At 34.6% G+C, this 19,276-nt stretch overlaps 1 protein-coding gene across 1 annotated transcript; it reads left to right on the top strand.

Moving 5' to 3' along the window:
- The first annotated feature begins 95 nt into the window (after positions 1-95).
- SOS1 (sodium proton exchanger, putative (NHX7) (SOS1)) lies at positions 96-15,455 on the top strand. Its single transcript, XM_086643583.1, has 23 exons — positions 96-747; positions 877-927; positions 1,469-1,560; positions 4,174-4,251; positions 4,323-4,477; positions 4,616-4,717; positions 4,808-4,925; positions 5,233-5,285; positions 5,395-5,460; positions 6,231-6,275; positions 7,291-7,346; positions 7,811-7,995; positions 8,488-8,535; positions 8,667-8,774; positions 9,562-9,793; positions 11,112-11,414; positions 11,560-11,657; positions 11,805-11,936; positions 12,045-12,263; positions 12,358-12,564; positions 13,156-13,420; positions 14,407-14,642; positions 14,874-15,455. Exons 1-23 carry the CDS (start codon positions 552-554, stop codon positions 15,174-15,176), a joined length of 3,348 nt encoding a protein of 1,115 aa, XP_086499709.1. The 5' UTR covers positions 96-551; the 3' UTR covers positions 15,177-15,455.
- The last annotated feature ends 3,821 nt before the right edge of the window (positions 15,456-19,276 follow it).

Here is a 19,276-nt window from a genome sequence, read left to right as displayed (position 1 = left end):
TTAATTACTTTTATTTTATTTATTGTCTCAATTACGTAAACACAAATCTTGATCATAAGTTGCTTTAATCATAAAGATTTGATCTTACAACCTCCTGGAGTTTGAGCATCCCACGACTGTATCACAAAGTGTTGGGAAAATGGGTTGGACGGCAAATAACATTTCTAAACAAATAAAAGGGACAAAGGTACCAAAATGTATAGAAGAAAATGTCAATCCTTGTCTAAGATCCAATAAACAAATTTATTTCGTGTGTCTTTGAATAGAGTGATGACTAGCCATGAAAAAGATCAGGAGCATCTTCTGTCTATTTAACTGAAATTTGTCAAACTTTTGATTATTAAATTTCTTCTCTCTTCATCCTACTGATTAAATAAAATACAGTAAGAATGAGTAGTAGGCTTATACCATTTCAGAGCAACAGAGAAACCACCACACATTTCAAATCTCTAAGTTTCTTGGGATCCATTTAGAGAGAGATTTTTTTACAGAGAGATTTTTCAATTAGTTCTACTGTTGTTGAAATCAAAATTAGGGTTTTGATTGGGAAGATGTCTACTGTATCTGAAGGTCCAGTTCCATTTGATGCAACAACTCAGAAAGAGAATATTTCAGAACCAACAGATGCTGTTGTGTTCTTTGGAATTTGTATGGTTTTGGGAATTGGTTCAAGGCATCTTCTTCGTGGAACTAGAGTACCTTATACAGTTGCTTTGCTTATTATTGGCATTGCTCTTGGATCTTTAGGTTTCTTTCTTTAACCATCTCACTTCTTTGCTTTGATTACTAAATTGTACTTTTATCACTTAATTTTGTGCTTGTTTAATGGTTTTGATATGTGAAAGTTATTACTCTTTTTGCTACTTCAATGTGCAGAATATGGTACACACCATGGATTGGGAAAGATTGGCTCTGGAATACGAATTTGTAAGTATATCTTGTATGAAATTCTTTCCATTATTTTTACAAAGTTAATTTCCATGTTTTCGATTATGGCACACGAGGTTGTAGATCAACTTGTTATACATCCCTTCAAAAGGATAGAACTTGAATACTATTGTCATGGCATATTATCATGGCTTTTAGGGTTAGTTTACATGACCTTTAGATGGCAGTTTATGTGCTAAAATTCAATCCTTTGGTATATCGATGTCATATGATGTAACATGATGTAATGAATCTTAAAAAAACAAAAGATAGAACTTGAATACTATTGTTATATGATGTACGATGAGTCTTTCCATCTTTCTATGGTAATGAAGCTCTAGTTGTTGAAGTAGTGTTAGAATTTATGAATGATATGTTTTGGTTTCAAAAATTTAATGAGACATACAACGCGAAGAATACTCTGAACGATGTGTTTTTTTAACCAATTGTCATAGTAAGATGTTGGAGTTCTACTGACAAAGTTTCCTCTTTTACTTCCATTTAGTTCTTCTTAACAAGGTTTACTGGCTTTAATGGACAGGGTCAAGTATTAATCCTGACCTCCTATTGGCTATTTTTCTTCCTGCTCTTCTTTTTGAAAGCTCATTTTTGATGGAAGTGCATCAAATCAAGGTTTGTCTTCTCTTGTCTTTTACAATTCATTTACTGATGAAATTCTCGTGTAATATTGAGTGTAAAAGGATTGTAAATTATAATTTACTCTTCTCTCATCGTAGACACCATATCCCATAATCCAGATGAACATAACACGTTCAAATTTCTCTTTTATCTGTTTTGTTTGTGATATATATTTTTTAATCTTAACTGAACGTCATCTTGGGTTGTTTTGCCATGTTGGATACTTGTGTTAAATACTCTTGTCTGTACTTGTAGCCACTTTAGTTTTTTTTTTTTGATGAGATTGTAGCCACTTTAGTTGGTGTAGTATACATGATAAACCTTGTGTACTTGCACTCTATCATGTTAACGACCATGAAAATACTTCTCCAGGTTCACATTTTTTAATAAAAGAAAGTTTGACTAGAACACATGACCGGAAACTATGGCGTGAGCTAAATCAAGGAAGAGGGTCCCTTGAGTTGGCTATTGGCCATGCTTGGACAATCCTAATTCAACTTTATGTGGTATCAATTTCTTTTAGATGTGGATTAGTCTTTGTTGATTTTCTTTTGAAAAGGTAAAATTGTATTTGATCATTTTTGTAATAGCTTTTAGGGAGTATCTAAGGAGGTCATAACTATTTTTCTTATATCCAGAAGAGAGTCCTAAGCTTGATATCTCGATTCACAACTTTTCTTGCTGCTCCTTAGTTCTTGTCATGGCGGCAATAGAGCAAGGAATGAAAACCGAAATTTCGGCAGGAAATGACCGAAATTTTTGGTTTTATAAAATAGGTACACGATATATCACTTACAGATATATCTTGTCAGATTTTCCATCGAAATTAGTCCAAATTTCAAAATAATGTTGTCCGATTTTCGAATTATTCGAATTTGGGTGGAATCTGACAATTTTTACTAGAAAAAGTGAAAATAATTGAAATTAAAATAAAAGGTAGAAGAGAAGATGCTTAAATTATGATGTTTATGTATTATTGAAGTCAATCAATCTATAAATCCAGACTCCATGGAAACTAAAAATCAAGGAATGAAATTTCGGCCGGACAAAATGGAATGTTTCCTTGAAATATTTCGATTAGTGTGGAAATTTTACAAATCTACGGAAATGGTAGAAATATGATGGAATTGTGCATAACAAGACTTTTCAACCATAACTAAGCATCAAAAAGATGTAATCTTGACTCTAACAACTCTAACAATAATTGATTAAGGTAGAAATGTAAATCACTTGCAGTTTGTTACGTTAAACATTAGTACCACATTGATCTCCTGCCTCCTTCATCACCGCCTTGGTTTGGACGTACATGGGATCCCTTTCCAATAAAATTGCAATACGTTCCCGTGACATGCGATTTTGGAACCAATTTTGATATTGTTGAAATGTGTAGCATGTTTTGTTCCTCATGAATATCCCTTAGTGGTCCTAGTAGGGGATAATGAGAGTACACAAAATAACTTGGTCCTCAAGGCACCAATAGAATTGGTTGTTCATCACCATAACTTGGGTAGTTATATCAAATGATGCGGATGAACTACCGTAACCAACGAGCGATCTTCTATACGCATACTACTGAAAGTCTTCGCAACAAAGTCAAGAGAATTGCTCCAAGACAGAGTACTCGAGACATCCATTTCAGCCAACTGTTTTTTATTTCTACGAGCATATGATATAAGTTTTGATGGTCTCTGTGGTACTTCATGATCCTGATCTTGCGTCAGATGATCAAAGTATTTTTCCTCTGTGCAAGGGACATATCCTTCATATTTTTCATTAGTATCTTCCTCATCATTGTTACCATCGTTATTCAAGCTATTGTGTCTGTTATTCCCGTTCCCACTATCTCGCTAGAAGGTGAAACAGAACCTCACTTATTAGGATCCATCAAACGATTGACATCTTCAGTACGTGATGCCCTAATCTAGGAATTAGCATTTAATACTAGTCGGAGCAATTCGATAATTTGGCCTACTGTTTGGTTCATCCTTTTCTTTTTTGATTTTTCATTCCTTGCCTAAAATTATAGTGAGATTTAGATGCAATAAGAATTGAAAGCAGAAGAGAAGAAACGTTCATATTAATGATTTATTGGGGTTGTGTTAATCTCTTACATATTTATTGGCTTATCACAATGTGCTTCTGGACGAAATACAAACTCTTGAAGTTGGAAGCCTGATGTTTCTTTACACAAGGATGCTTCTTCGAAAAAGTTTGATCTCCGTAACAGCTTCTCGTAAATGGTTGTCTATTGTCTGCCATTTATTTGTTGTTCGAGGCGCTGAATACAATTCACATGTTAGTTATGCACTTAGTTGGTTTTTAAATTGCTCATACCTTGCTTCACTTGAGCATGCACATTGCTTTGCACCTCAGGTGATGTAGACACAGTGCGTCTGCGCCCTTAACTATATTGCTTCTCTAATTTGTGATTTTTACGCTACACATTTCTTCTCCCTCTTGACTTGTCAATGAGGCTCTCACTTTTTATACTGAAAGTGTTGCCTATAGGGTATATAAGTGACCCGCTGTGACAGTTACATAATGATTGATTTTGTTTCACATCATGAGGGTAGCAAGTCCTTCTATCCTTTTTTGTGTTTGTTGCAGAGATGCATGGTCCAGATGCTTATACTTGCTGGTCCTGGAGTTCTGATTTCGACTTTTTGCCTTGGGTCGGCTTTGAAGGTATATGTTAAACCCTCCTGTCTAAGAAAACATCTGAATATTCTAATAGTTTTTTCTACAACTTGCTATAGCTCTTTCCATACAACTGGAGTTGGAAAACGTCCTTGTTGCTAGGGGGGCTTCTTAGTGCTACTGATCCTGTTGCTGTTGTTGCTTTATTGAAAGATCTTGGTGCCAGCAAGAAACTGAGTACTATAATTGAAGGGGAGTCCTTGATGAATGACGGGTAATCAACTGTTCAATAGTTAAATTATTTTCTTCAGTATCAAATACTCTAGCCTGGCCATGTAGATTAAGTGATAAGCTAAGCTGTGTTTATTCGGCCAATCTGGCCTCCTTTAAACAGTTAATCTTTCATTTCCAGGACTGCTATTGTGGTCTATCAGCTGTTCTACCGAATGGTTCTTGGCGAGAGCTTTACCGTTGGAGCCATAATCAAATTTCTAACACAAGTTTCGCTTGGAGCGTATGTGCAACTGCAAACACTATTTTCATTTAGAATTAGACTGTAAAAGTAAAAATAAGGTTGTAAACTCTTTCACGAATCATGATGCAGTGTAGGTATTGGTCTTGCTTTTGGAGTGGCATCAGTTTTGTGGTTGGGGTATATTTTTAATGATACTGTCATAGAGATCGCACTGACGCTTGCTGTGAGCTACCTTGCTTACTTCACTGTAAGATCTCTTAGAAAAGCTATTTTCTTACTTTTGGTGCTATATATATATATATATATATATATATATATATATATATATATATATATATATATATTCCACTTATCTTGTTGGTGCGTTCTTTTGATTTTTTTCATAATTTGTAACAAAGTATGGGCTGCAGTTTCATATATTGCAATTCTTTCATTTATAATGTTGTTCTTATAATATAAGTTGTCTAAATCAAATCATAACTGAACAAAGAATATAGGAAAATAAAACATTTGCACCATATATTTGTTCGACCTGATCATGAAACTGTATCTAGGCTGAAGATGGTGCTGACGTTTCTGGTGTCTTGACAGTGATGACTCTAGGGATGTAAGTTTACTAAGGGATACGGAAAAATCTTCTAATTTTATCAGCGAATATGTTTAAGTAACCCACATCTTATAAAATTTTCTCTACTGGAATTACTATTCGTGGACAGGTTTTATTCGGCAGTTGCTAGGACAGCTTTTAAGGGTGAAGGCCAACAGAGCTTGCATCATTTTTGGTATGCTGCTTATATTCTTTTCTAGGTATAGCTGAAATTGCTGTTGATTTTTTATTAGTTTTTGTTTCAGTTATCTTACTCTTAAAGGAAGTCTCTTTATGTCGATCAATAGTTGGATATGTGTAAATTTTTGTCTTGAAGTATTGAGGTTAAACTTGATGTATCCTGTATGCAACATTAAAAGGAAAGTTAAACAGTAGTGAAGTTGGGGAAACCACTAAAGTGTGTACAGAAGTGAAACTGTGAGGATTTTAGGTTTAATTAAAAATATTGTTTCATGGATCAAAGAGAAGTTGGGGAAGCTACTGAACTTGTAACGCTTCTTGTCTGGAGGGGATTCTGTCCCTCTTTTTGGAGGTATGCATACATCCATGCCACTTTATTAACATTTAGAGGCGAAGTGATCTACATACCTAAAAATTCGCCGACAAATAAAAATAAGGTTGTGATGAAGTGGACATTATGGTCGTAAGAGCATTTTACTCCTAAAATGAGGGCGTTGGGCTTATGGGTGCTTGGTTGAAGGCCTACTAATGAGTTAATACACTGAACTGGGCGAGCATAGATTTTGTTATGTAGTTGAAATAAACTGTAATAGGGATAAATCGAGTTACTAATTGACCAAATTGCACTGATGGAAGTAATGCCGGTGTTAGGATTTTCTTGGGGAGTCAGATTGGGTGGCGCTGCAAGCATGTGTCATGTCTCGCATGCCAAGCTTCTTTTTGTCTTGACCCTTATATTTGGAATTATGTATATCTATTTTTCAGGGAAATGATTTCGTACATCGCCAACACTCTCATTTTCATATTAAGGTGTGTGCTTTTCTTAATCAAGTTAATATCAATATTTTTATGTCGCAAGAATGACTTATTGCTTACACTATTGCTAAACTATCAGCAATAAAAGTTTCAAGAATGAACAACTTGGCTTTTTCATTGATAAAAAAATTGTTGCGGATGAAGTGATATTAAGGGGAACTTCTTACTTTCCAAACAAAAAAGATGAACAAACTGCAATTTGATCATATTTATAGACATTATTCTACGACCGTAAGGGGAAGCTTGAAGTTAAGAGTTCTAATTAGACTCTAAAAAGACTAACTCATAACTAAGAGTCCTGATCGGACTCTTACTCATCCTAAACCATATGAAAAAAAACCCAAAAGCCCTATAGTGATGTATATGGTCAGTCGGTAAGTGCAAGGCTCTAAGGCCCATCTAGCTGGACTTTTGGTCAATGGATTCTCATGCATCATAGCATTTGCACCTATGTTGCTAATGATGACTAATAGCAAAAAAAAAAAATTCTCATTCGAGAAATGTACTGAATATATTATGAGTTCTATAGGCACCATATGCATCCCAATTCGGAATTTGAATCAGGTCAAGAAAACTCAATTATTTGTTTCCACATCCACGTTGATTTTCATCTAATTGGCTCTCTTGTTAGACCATACTATCTCACACTAAAGGGTGATTATTCATTGTTCAATTCGTGAAAGAAAAAAGTGGTTGGAATGTCTGGACTCCTAGCCTCCTATTTGGAAGGAATTGGTGGAGTACCCTAACGTTTTCAGCAGTTCAACTTATCTTAAGAGTTAAGACTTTAAAAGCAAAGAACTTTATGTAGAGAAATTAGTTGGAGTGAACTTTTATCCTAATGCTTTGTCAAATTCTTTTCCCAATCATGTATATCAACTTTTGTATAAGAAATGAACATGTAGTATAACAGACTAAAAAATCTTTTGTGTATCTTCGAACTTTTTCCTCTTTCTGTACATAATCAAAAGATTCAATACAAGTTTAATGTATTTGCATATTTCTGCAGTGGAGTTGTCATAGCTGATGGAGTTCTACATGATGGAAGTTATTTATTCAAGCATGGTAAAGTGCCTTCTGAATTCTGATCAATCTAGATTTTGATATTATTCTCAAACAAGGATTTAAATTTTGGTCACGATCAATATTTAGTTCGGGTTGGAAATGGAAATATGTCTTGGTGGCTGATTCCTAGAGGAGAGTGTTCAGCAACTAGGTAATTATTTGTCGGGCTTAGTAGTGACTAATGCCTATAAATATATGGGCTCTAGTTGAAGCTCTTTTACTTTTTTACATTCATCGATTAACAATCAGTTTGTAAAGATAAGGTAACAATCAAGTGAACAACAAGATAGGATTAGATAAGCTTGCTACCTATAATTAATCCTGAATGGCAGGACTTACACCAACTCGGAGTTGTGGGCCCTCCTGTGTGTACTGCAACATTTAAGAGAGTAATTATGTTTTGGTTTATGCATTTTCATTCTGCTTAAAGATTTCAATATATTGGTTCTTCATTTTTATTTCAGGAACTTCATGGGGTTATCTCGTCCTTCTCTACGTTTTGGTTCAAATTTCTCGCATAATAGTTGTAGGAACATTGTATCCCTTTCTGCGTTATTTTGGCTATGGCCTGGACTGGAAAGAAGCAAGTATTCTTGTTTGGTCCGGTTTAAGAGGCGCCGTTGCCTTATCTCTTTCTCTCTCAGTTAAGGCAAGTATTACATATCTGTTAGTCAATTTTGTACATAGATAATGTTCTTATTTAAGGTATTATTAGTTGGTCTGAATTATTTTGGTTGGTTATGTTTCGTAGTAGCTTTTCAGTATATTTAGCTTCAAGTTAAATTTTATTGGTATTTTAGGTAGAATTATTACTTCAGCATTTGTAGGGCCTCTCCTTTGTACCCTAACTTTTTGCAGTAACTATCTTCTCAAGATTTCATGTTTCCTCTCTTATGATATGGTAGGTGACGTAGGTTACACAGCTTAAGAGCCATCTTTGCCTTGTTGACAGAAAGTTGGATTTGTCTAAAAGTTAGACCATTATGTCTTTGCTCATTTTCATTTCTCTGATATTGTTCAGTAATTCTGCTAATAATGGTTCACACAAGTTTTTACTCTTATTATTCTCGTTATATCTAATAAGTTATATTAGTACCATAACTGGCATTTTTTTTACGAAGTCATATTTTCTTGATTTCAGCGTGCCACTGACAGCTCAAACTTTTTGGACAAAGAAACAGGAACTTTGGTATGTCAGTTCTCCTCATATTTTTCTATAAAATTATATGTTGAAATGGTTATTGGGATCTAAATATGTGCGTAAACCTGAACTTATTTAGTTTTCTTTCCTATAGTGATTGAAATATTTCATCTTTCCAGTTTCTCTTCTTTACCGGTGGAATTGTTTTCTTGACGCTTATTATCAATGGGTCGACTACGCAGTTTTTTTTGCATCTTTTGGAACTGGGTAAGCTATCAACAGCAAAGGTGAGATGATGTGACCGTTGGCCTCCCTTTAAAGGGTAGCTCCCTTAGCATTTTATTATTATTATTATTAGCAATCAAGGGAGTAAAGATTCTTTTAATACGATTATTAGAGAATGATTTAGAAATTTAGTTAAATTAGGATGCAAAGGAGCAACTATATATGGGGTAATGGGGGTACCAGATATATAGCCATTTCCATGTCTCAGAACCCATACTGGCTGGCAATATCCTGCATAGTGTTGATGTCATGCCCCAGAGCTTATCCTAAGGGTTATGAACATCAAGTTGAATAAAGTTTATTTGTAAATTGTATCTACTTTTTTTCCCTTACTCCAAAGGTTACACAACGAACTCGTATTATCTCTCAAGAAAGTACCTAATTTTTTTATCAAAAACTATTTGTACAGATAACTCGAAAAACCTACTAAATCCCCTAAAGCATGGTAAGCAAGACACCATTAGTCTTATGACTGTTTTGTAGACTTTAAACAATTCTAACAAAAACTTATGACTTCCTAAAATACCATTTAGAAACTAATGTTAAAATTTACAAACTATTTCTAAATCAACTTGAAAGCTAATAAACCTAACCACAGTCCGCAAGTACTAAGTTTCTCATAGATTGCATAAATTTGGTTTCAGTTCATTGTACTGTCCACTATTCTTGAACCAATCATGGCATGTTACTATTTAGGGTCTGTCTTAACTTCTACATGCTTCATCTCCACTGCATACAGTTATCTTTACCAGTTTCACTTTCATCTTTTCTATTTCCATATGATGTTAGAGGCGCATAGTGGACTATACAAGGTACGAAATGATGAAAAAGGCACATGAAGCTTTTGATGATCTGGGAGATGATGAAGAACTGGGACCTGCTGAGTGGTCGACAGTGCAGCGATACATTTATTGCTTAAATGACTTGGAAGGAGATCAGATGCACCCACACAGTGTATTAGCTCATGAAAAAATTGGTCGTTCTATGAATTTAAAGGATACGCGGATGCGCCTTTTAAATGGTATGCTCCTGCATTCTTTATCTGGAACTCCATATTTCCTAGGTTAGTAATATTAAAAATAATATTAAAGACCTCTGTTTACGGGGAGGTCGACGTGCCCTACTCCGGTACTAAGTTATGCTCAGAGCCTAACCCACGTTAAGGGCGTCCTACATCTGGCTGATTCACCTTTCTGCTTAGGACATCCTTATTTGTCTCTTTATCTTGTCGTTAGTCTGTTACGCATATGTCGTACCATCCTCTCTACCTTTTATTTAAATTCTTGAACCTAGAAGCTGGGTAAAATTTTCTTTTGAAAAGAAGCTTCGTTCATCTAAGATTCAGATGTAATACAATTCAATAGTTCGGGTGGAATATCTTCTAAGACCCAACGGGGCCGTCTCTATAACAAGACAGAGACCAAGTAGCAAGAATATGGGTAGCCATGCTACAAGTTTGAAAACAAAAACAGAAAATTATAGAATCAAAAGCTTCCTCCGGGTTATGGAAATCAGCGAGTATAGATTGTATTCTCCATGGTGCGGGTTCACTTTCTTCCATGAGGCAATTCACCAAAGTTTTCGAGTTGCTTTCAACGACAACTTGGTTGAAGCCAATAGACAGTTTTTTTTTTTGAAAATTTGAATGAATATATAAAAAGAAAGAAAGTATTTACAGGGTCGGAGACTCTCACGACATCCAGGCCTCCCAATTAGCCACTACATCACAAAAAGAGATATATTTAAAACCCCTAATGTTTCTTGCCCATAGGTAGATAACCTCTTTAATGTCCTCAACGTCTAAAGATGTAGAGAGGTTAACTTCTTTGAAAATCTTGTTGTTCCTATCCGTCCATATGCTCCACAGGATCGTGGCTGGGACTAGGTTCCAGACGGCTTTCCTATTCTTTAGCTTGAAGAGACCTTCCCACTGATCTAGCATTTGGGATAACGTCTTCGGGCGAAGCCAATAGACGGTGCCGTTTCCATGCTCAGTAAAATTGCTGCCGCCTCTGCTTCAATTGAAGTAGTAACATTTAGATGTTCGGATGCTCCTATTTGGTTCTGAGATTCATGATTTCTAATAATTACCAAACAACTTGCAACCCTAGCCAATGAGGCTCCATCAACATTGACAACATTTTTCGGTGGAGGTAGTCGTTTCAGTTTAACAGTTGGTGATACCATTTCTGTTAAAAGTGCAGCATCATATTCGCATTTTAGTAATATTTAGTATTGGTTGGGAAGTTGGACATAAATATACTTTCCCATTAAACATTAATTCTCATTTGCCATATCTATAGGTACTAATTATTTCAGTTTGACAATCTCCATGTCAGGTGTTCAAGCTGCTTACTGGGAAATGCTTGATGAGCAACGGATAAACCAGACAACTGCAAATATTTTGATGCAATCGGTTGATGAGGCAATTGATTCCGTTTCTACTGAACCTTTATGTGACTGGAAAGGCCTCAAATCCCACGTCCACTTTCCAGGTTATTATAGATTCTTGCAGACAAGCATTTGTCCACCAAAGCTGTCCACGTATTTCACAGTCGATCGGCTAGAAACCGCCTGCTACATTTGTGCTGCATTTCTCCGTGCACACAGGATTGCAAGGAGGCAACTGCATGACTTTATTGGTATAATTTCTTCAAGTTCTTCTTCATCTGCTAACTTAACCCATAACTTGTTTCATTGCAAGATCTTTTGATTGGATAGTAGGTTATTTTCTAGTTTCTAACTTTCATTGCTGGCTTGCTCTTAAACATTTCTTCTACCTTCTAGGTGACAGTGACATTGCCTCTTTTGTAATTAATGAAAGCGAGGTAGAAGGAGAAGAAGCACGAAAATTTTTGGAAGAGGTTCGAGTTACATTCCCTCAGGTATGTAATTCAAAAATGTCCTCGATGTATTTCGGTAGATTGTGTTCATTAACTCATAGGTTTGCACTCTTTTTAGGAACAGTGAGTATTGGTTCTAAACTAGATCCTTGTTCTAGTGCTTGGTATTGACTGTTGGAACTCTCCCAGGTTTTGCATGTCGTTAAAACAAGACAAGTAACATATTCTGTGTTAAAACATCTGAGTGATTATGTTCAAAATCTTGAGAAGATTGGAATATTGGAAAAGAAAGAGATGGTTCATCTACATGATGCTGTTCAGGTAGGTTGAGTGGATAGCATTTCATCAACTGTATTCTGTACTTTATTTTCCAAATTGTTCATATTTTGCACTACTCACACTAAAGACAGTAGTTGATCTTGCTGCCAGACCAACTTGAAGAAAGTTCTAAGAAATCCTCCTTTGACAAAGATGCCAAAAATAAGTGATATGCTAAAAGATCATCCTTTGCTGAAATGTCTTCCTCCCATTGCGCGGGAGCCTCTTGAGAGTTCTACAAAAGAATTAACAAAATTGCGTGGAGTAACACTCTGCAAAGAAGGGTCCAAGCCAAATGGAATTTGGCTTATCTCAAATGGAGTCGTCAAGGTAAATCAATCAAGAACACGTTGCGATGTAAATATATATATAATTTGGTGAGTCAGCCAGTGAAAATGTTTGGGGAAAAATTCTTTTTATGCAGTGGACAAGTAAGAATTTGAAGAACAAGCACTCATTGCATCCTACATTTACACATGGAAGTACTTTGGGCCTGTATGAAGTCCTTAGTGGGAAGCCCTATATCTGCGATTTTGTCTCGGAGTCGGTTCTATATGGTTTCTTCATTGAAACTGATAGGATACTTTCTGTGCTCAGATCTGATGCTGCAGTTGAAGATATCTTGTGGCAGGTACAGAATGGCGATTTTATGCCTGTTAATCACTCTTTTTTTCTCTGATATATCACTCGCCTGTATAGTAGAACTTGAAGAGGAATGATGGAGTAAATAAAATTGACTTTTACCAGTTAGGTACTGATAAAACATTAAGTCTGTTGGCTTTAGCATGGTTTTTTCGCCTGAGTTTACCGGATTTATATTCACCAGTGGAACCTAAATTTGCAAGTCGATAGTACCCCTAACATTACCCTGAAAGCGTTTACCTCCCGTACGTGGTACGGGTGCATGTAAGAACGTCCGGTAAGTTAGGGTCAGTGAGCTATTTCCAGTGTGGTACATTTTGGAATATTTTTCTAAATAATAGACTCTTTATGATGCTTATAGAATAGATATACCTATTCCCCACAAATTCTATCTCCATAAAATTTTCTAACTAGGTAACTAGAAATCTTGGTCGACTAGTTGAGCATACAGATTTTCATAAAGAAACTGAGTTAATTAAGGCTGAAATTTTGGTACGCAATATTGCAGTTTCCTTGACTTCCTGGTAAATTGTTTTTGTCTTGAGATATTAGTTTTTACAGTTTGTGGTTTTGTTTGCAGGAAAGTGTCTTAGCTGTTGCCAAAATCTTGCTTCCCCAGATATTTGAGAAAATAGCTATGCAAGATTTGAGATCCCTTGTTGTCGAGCGATCAGATATGAATATATTCTTAAGAGGAGAGACTGTTGAAATACCACCTCATTCCATTGGATTTCTATTGGAAGGATATATAAAAACGCAAAATGATCAAGAGGAAGTGGTTAATTCTCCAGCAGTACTGTTGCGCTCGTATGGAGATCTAGGCTCTCTCAATTTGGAACTATCAGGTAGCCAAATTATTCAGTTTCGCATAAAAATTGTACATCGTCTTATATCACCTAAAACCTCGTAAATTATAATTTATGTTCTCATGTTTATGGTAGGAAGCTTGAAATACCAAAAACAGTAGAGTTACCTATGGGTACTTTTCCAGGATACTGTAAAATAACTAACGGTAGCTCTAGTATCAAAAGATGAAATTGGATAGTGTATTCTAAATCAGATCGGAGTACATGATACAAACAAAAGAAAAAGAAACTATAAAAATATTATGTTATATATGGTGCCGTTGGTAGGCAGGAGATGAAGATTGCAAGAGTTATTGATTTTTGAAAGGTTGGTGTACCGTGTACACTTGACTTATTTCTGATAAAATGAGATCTTATTTCAGTGCAGAATCGGTTAAAATTTTACACATGATTGTTCAATAGGATATGACTTGTTGCATGATACTAGTGATCGTGGGCTAGTATATATTATATGGCTTCTCTTAGTAAATGAGCAGGTGTGTTTGATTTCCCTGCTCATTTGAAGATGATAAAAGGAACTGTTCTTCATTTCTTAATCTTTCTTTAGTGTCAATTCAAACGTCTGCTAAATGCTAATTGAAACACAAGTTTAATCAGATTGGCATGAAATCTGACTCACAGTCTGAATTGACTCGAGTCAGATTTCAGAAATATTTTTTTGTTGGACTCTTGATGTCTGACTCGTCCCCATTTGAGTTAGTCGGTTCAGATTTGGACGAGTGAGATCCAGACAATGAGAAAAATACCACCTCCGTAGTTAATGAGTACCATTAATGGATTTAGAATGTTTGTTTTTGTCTGACTCGTCTAAATGGCTAATTTGGGTTGATTTGGCCCATTTTACTCAGATGATTCAGAATTGGACGAGTTAAGCGAGTCAGATTCAGACAATGAGAAAAAAAAAATAAACAGCACCTCACTAGTGAAAGATACAATTAATGACTATGAATATTGATTGGTTGTAGGTTCCAAAGCAGCAAGTTTCTGCCATCAAGGAACATGGTATCAAGTTGAGACAAGAGCAAGGATAATTGTATTGGACATGGCAGCACTTGATGCTGAAAGCGCACTACAAAGAAGATCATCTTCATGGGTCTCAGCTGCAGCTGAACCTCCTAGATCTTTAAGTAAAGAACACGGTGGTTTGATGAGTTGGCCAGAGAATACCTCCAGAAGAAAACTACCACGTCAACAGTCTGAGGTAATCTCTTGCATACTATCTTTCGTTGGCGTTATTTTGTTCCAATTTCTTAATAAGCAGTGTTATCAGCCAAAATAATCGCAAAAAAACATAGTCTGTTGAATTTCCCGTTGGTAGCCATCCAAAACCGAAATATTTCGGCAATTCAACCGAAATGTTTCGGTTTAGCGTTTGCAGTTGGTGTTAAGTAAAATTACTGTCATAAACTAAGCGGGTGGTTTCTCTGATCAGAAAATGGGCAGAAGCTATAAGCAAACACCAAGCTTCAGAGTTTCTGAGACTAAGGCGTCACACAGTCTATCATATCCAAGAGTTCCGTCACGAAAACAGGTACGTCCACTTGTATCTGTCAAGTCAGAAGGATCTTCCACAGTGAGGAAAGACTTCCCGTCGAAAGACTTTAATGCTCCATTACCAGTTACAAATACGGAAGATCCTCGTGGGGGAGATGATTCCAGTGATGAATCTGGTTGCGAAGATGAACACATTGTCAGAATTGATTCCCCAAGTAGACTTTCTTTCCGACAGCCTTGATGTTTTACTTTATTAATATATAGTAGCATTCTGTTAGTTGTTTAAATGAGTGAAATAAATAAAACCCTAGAATCTGGTTATGTAGTAATGGGTAGTATGTGAATGCTAGTATGGCTATAGAACAATGTCTGTTGTAGTTCTTTATTTTCCCTTAGTTTGCTTTGTTAGCTTCATAAACAAACCATGTATTTACTTATTTTTATGTTTGAGAGATTTAGATTTTGGATGATTCTATACAAGTAAAACTAGCAATTGAATAACATTGACTTCCAAACTAAATTTATTCCAAGCTAATCTTTGGTGAAGTCTTGCTCGAAAAATAGATTTATAACGTAAGTCCCACATTCTCTAACATATGCTGATGTACGGATAAAGACACAGGGAGATGTCAGTAGCTCATTATGGACCTCATGATGTCTAACGGTTCGGTAGAATCCTGCCAGTGTCCAAGAAAGGAAACCAGTTCCGTAGTTTAGATGAAATATTACGAAATTAAGGATGTGAGAAACCTAAGGTTGACCAACTCAAACTAACCTATATGACTGTGTAGGATTCCCAAATTGTTATACTTGCTGAAAGAAATGTAGTTGTTGGTTAGGCTCTCGTATAATATTTTGTAGTCACGAAATTTTTATTTACAGTTTATTTTACTATTTTGTATGAAATTTCTCTAGTCGTTTTAGATATTTGTAACTTATAAGTGTATACATGGATATCAAAGATTTTTATAGTTATTTTATCGAAATTGTATGTGATAGTTATCTTATCGGAATTGTATATCTCTTTTAGCACGCAACATGTATTATCCATATAAATGGAAAAAATCAAAGCTAACAAGAAATAACCAGGATTTGTATTGCTTCTAGCTGAAAACGAAAGATTGGGCCTGGTTTATTCAGCCTACTGAGTATTACGTGGAACTATTATCACATTTGAAAAGCTATCTTAAACAAACAATTAGGTATGTTTTGGACGACTCTTAGATTTTGTTTTAGGTCATGAGTTTGAAAATTTACATTTTAGGCTGTCAACTCATTGTTGACTCCTTTATAGCAGCCCAGGATGAGGCGGGAATAGGGTGCATTATGCACAATGACCAGGCAAATTTCCTTGCAGCGGCAACTTTCACTTGTCGAGGTCAAAATGCTGAAGAGTGTGAATGCGGAGCGATCTTAAAAGCTTTGCAATGGGCTCTTAAAAAAAAGATTGATTACCTACATATTGAGAGTGACAACCTTAATATAGTTCAAAAACTCAACAAGGAAAATGTAGACATATCTTGGCAGTCGGAAAAGATTATAGAGCAAGTGCAACAGCTGGAGGTCAATTTCACAAAGGTGCTATATACTCATATCCCCAGAGAAGGTAACCACAAAGCAGATCATTTGGCCAAATGGAGTAGAAGAAACAAAGGAACCTGGGTGTGGCTTTCTTTATTAGATCTTCCGCAGTAATTGTATAAGTTATTTTAGTTTGTTTTCGTTTGTACCTCAACAAAAAAAAAAAAAAACTCATTGTTGACTCATTTAACTATCCACAAGAAATTAGATTTCAAAGTCGAAAACATGTATCTCTCACTCAACTTCATCATGCATTCACTAGAACTCTAGAAGTTCTATTTGATCCGATTTTATCTTTAGCTCAAGAATGTGACAAGATGAATAAGATGCCATCGAAAGACTTATGAGACCCAAATGAGTGTGGTCCACTCAAAACATCAATATGAAAATTTCGCAGATGTGTATATAAAAGTAGAAGATAGTTGTTTGAGTCGGAAAATAATTATAATAACTAAAAAAGTCTAATTTTTTTTTCAGTTAAGTAGGGCAAAAAGTTATGTGTAATAATAAGTAAAGTTTGAAACTTATATATTTGGGAAGGAATTTAATCAAATAGGTCATAATAATGTGAAAAAGCCGTAAATATTTCGTAATTATTATTCAGGTAAAATATAGGGGTCCGTGGGTATATAGACCAAAATAATATTCAAAAAAGGTTTATGATCCAATCTTCCCAAAACATGGATATTTAGTCCTTTTACATTGTGGACATAATAACCCATTCTTTATGAGATAACTACCGTCCATGTCCCTCCTACAAAAATCACGGGATTTTTAATTTTCTAGGGTGAATTTGGAATGTTTCTAATGTGGGCGTGATTTAGGGGATTTAAAGCAGCTAACGTATAAATCCGAAATTGATTTGTCTCTATCTTCTAATCGTTTTGGAAAGCAAATCTATTTCCAAACAATTCGAAACAAAAATCGTAACCAAATCAATTTTCTCTCTCTTTACAGATTTGAAAACCAAATCAATTTTCTCTCCTTACTATGTAAATTTTTTTCAATTCAAATCAATTTTCTCTCACTTAACTTTCAGATTTGGAAATAGTATATTTTCTAGGATCGATTTAGCGTGATTTGGGGATTAATATACAAAACATATATATATCACTTTCTCTCACTTAACTTTCAGATTTGGAAATAGTATATTTTTCTGGGAACATTAAAGCAACATATGTTTTCGTTTTTACTCATACATAAATACACTTAGAATACAAATTATGAAACAAATACGTAAATTATGTATTATTTATGACGAGGAAACCATCATTTGTCAAGTATACAACATAATTTATCAAATGTATGTGGGTCTTGTTCAATAAATTACACATAATTTCTTTTACATTACACATCTTTTACATTTTGTTACAAAAAAAAAGTTCAAAATCTTCTTTGGTTAAAAAATGGGGCCCATCCATGTACTCTCCATTAGTTTCGTTGACTCACTTTGATTTGATGATTCTCTTTGAAATTTCATCTGGTATATCAAATCTACACACATAAATACACATACATTAAAGAAAAAAAATCATATATTGTATTATAAACTACATGTACAGTTTCGTAAATTATATATAATGTTTGTCAAATTTTGACAACATTTGAAGGTTTTGAGTAGTTTGGTAAACTTATCATGGCTACTGTTTTGGATGAAAAGTACACGTAATGGTAAATAAATAATACATAATTTATGTGCGCTTATACGTAAATTATATACATAATGGTAAGAACATGAAGATATACGTAAATTATATATACTTTATTGCAAAACACAGGAGATTTGATAGTAAAGCGGAGTATTTCTACTAATGAAATGAGTACTGTTTTGGTGTTAAAGCACGGGTAATGTTCTATAAAATACCCATAATTTACTATAAATGTTGGTAATTTACGATAAAGTACATGTACTGTAAATTCTGTTATGAGTAACTGTACAAAAAAACAAATGTTTCATAAATCCGTACGAATTGAAGACCAGATCTAAAGAAAAAAAATGAGAATATCATTAAGTTTAAACTACAAATCTAAAGATATCTGCAATGATGATTGATTGCAATAATGTCAAACTCGAGTTGATGGATTAAACATCAAGATCAAAAACATAAATGAAATTTTAAGAGAGAGAAAGAAAATAAACATCAAACATTCGATTGGTGATTGATAATCTGATCTCACGAAATATCAATAACAACAGAAGATTAAACATAGATCTAAAGATCTTAAACAGTTATGAAAATTTTAGGGTTTTAGTTATGAATCATTGAATAAGGAATAAACATAAAGATCTTAAACAGTTATGAAAATTTTAGAGAGAGAAAATAAACATCATACATTCGAAGTTAATGAATTAGTAAACAGATCTTATAGATATAATTAGGATTTTAGTTATAAGAAGAAATATTAGATATTAACAATGGTGTTTATAAAGATTTCGAAAGTATTAAACCTGATAAATGATGAATTTGGACAGCAATATAATGTAGAAGAAGAAGAAGATTTTCTGAGTTTAATGGAGGTTTGTCAACTGAATCGATTTTAGAGAGATCAAATAAAGAGTTTCCGTTACTGAAAATAATGAAGATATCCTTACTTTGAATAGAAACATGATTGGAGAGAAATATAGGAGATAAATATGGAAAAAGATATGCATAGAATCGGTTTTAGAGAGATCAAATAAAGAGTTTCCGTTACTGAAAATATCCCATGAAGATATCCCTACTTTGAATAGAAACATGATTGGAGAGAAATATGAGAGAT

This window comes from Eschscholzia californica, unplaced genomic scaffold (assembly GCF_041429995.1).
Source record: "Eschscholzia californica isolate CP2 unplaced genomic scaffold, dmEscCali1.0.p SCAF_1, whole genome shotgun sequence".
In the NCBI taxonomy this organism is placed as follows: Eukaryota; Viridiplantae; Streptophyta; class Magnoliopsida; order Ranunculales; family Papaveraceae; genus Eschscholzia; species Eschscholzia californica.
Note: the sequence above shows the minus strand (reverse complement) of the source record. Positions and strands in the feature narration are given on the sequence as shown.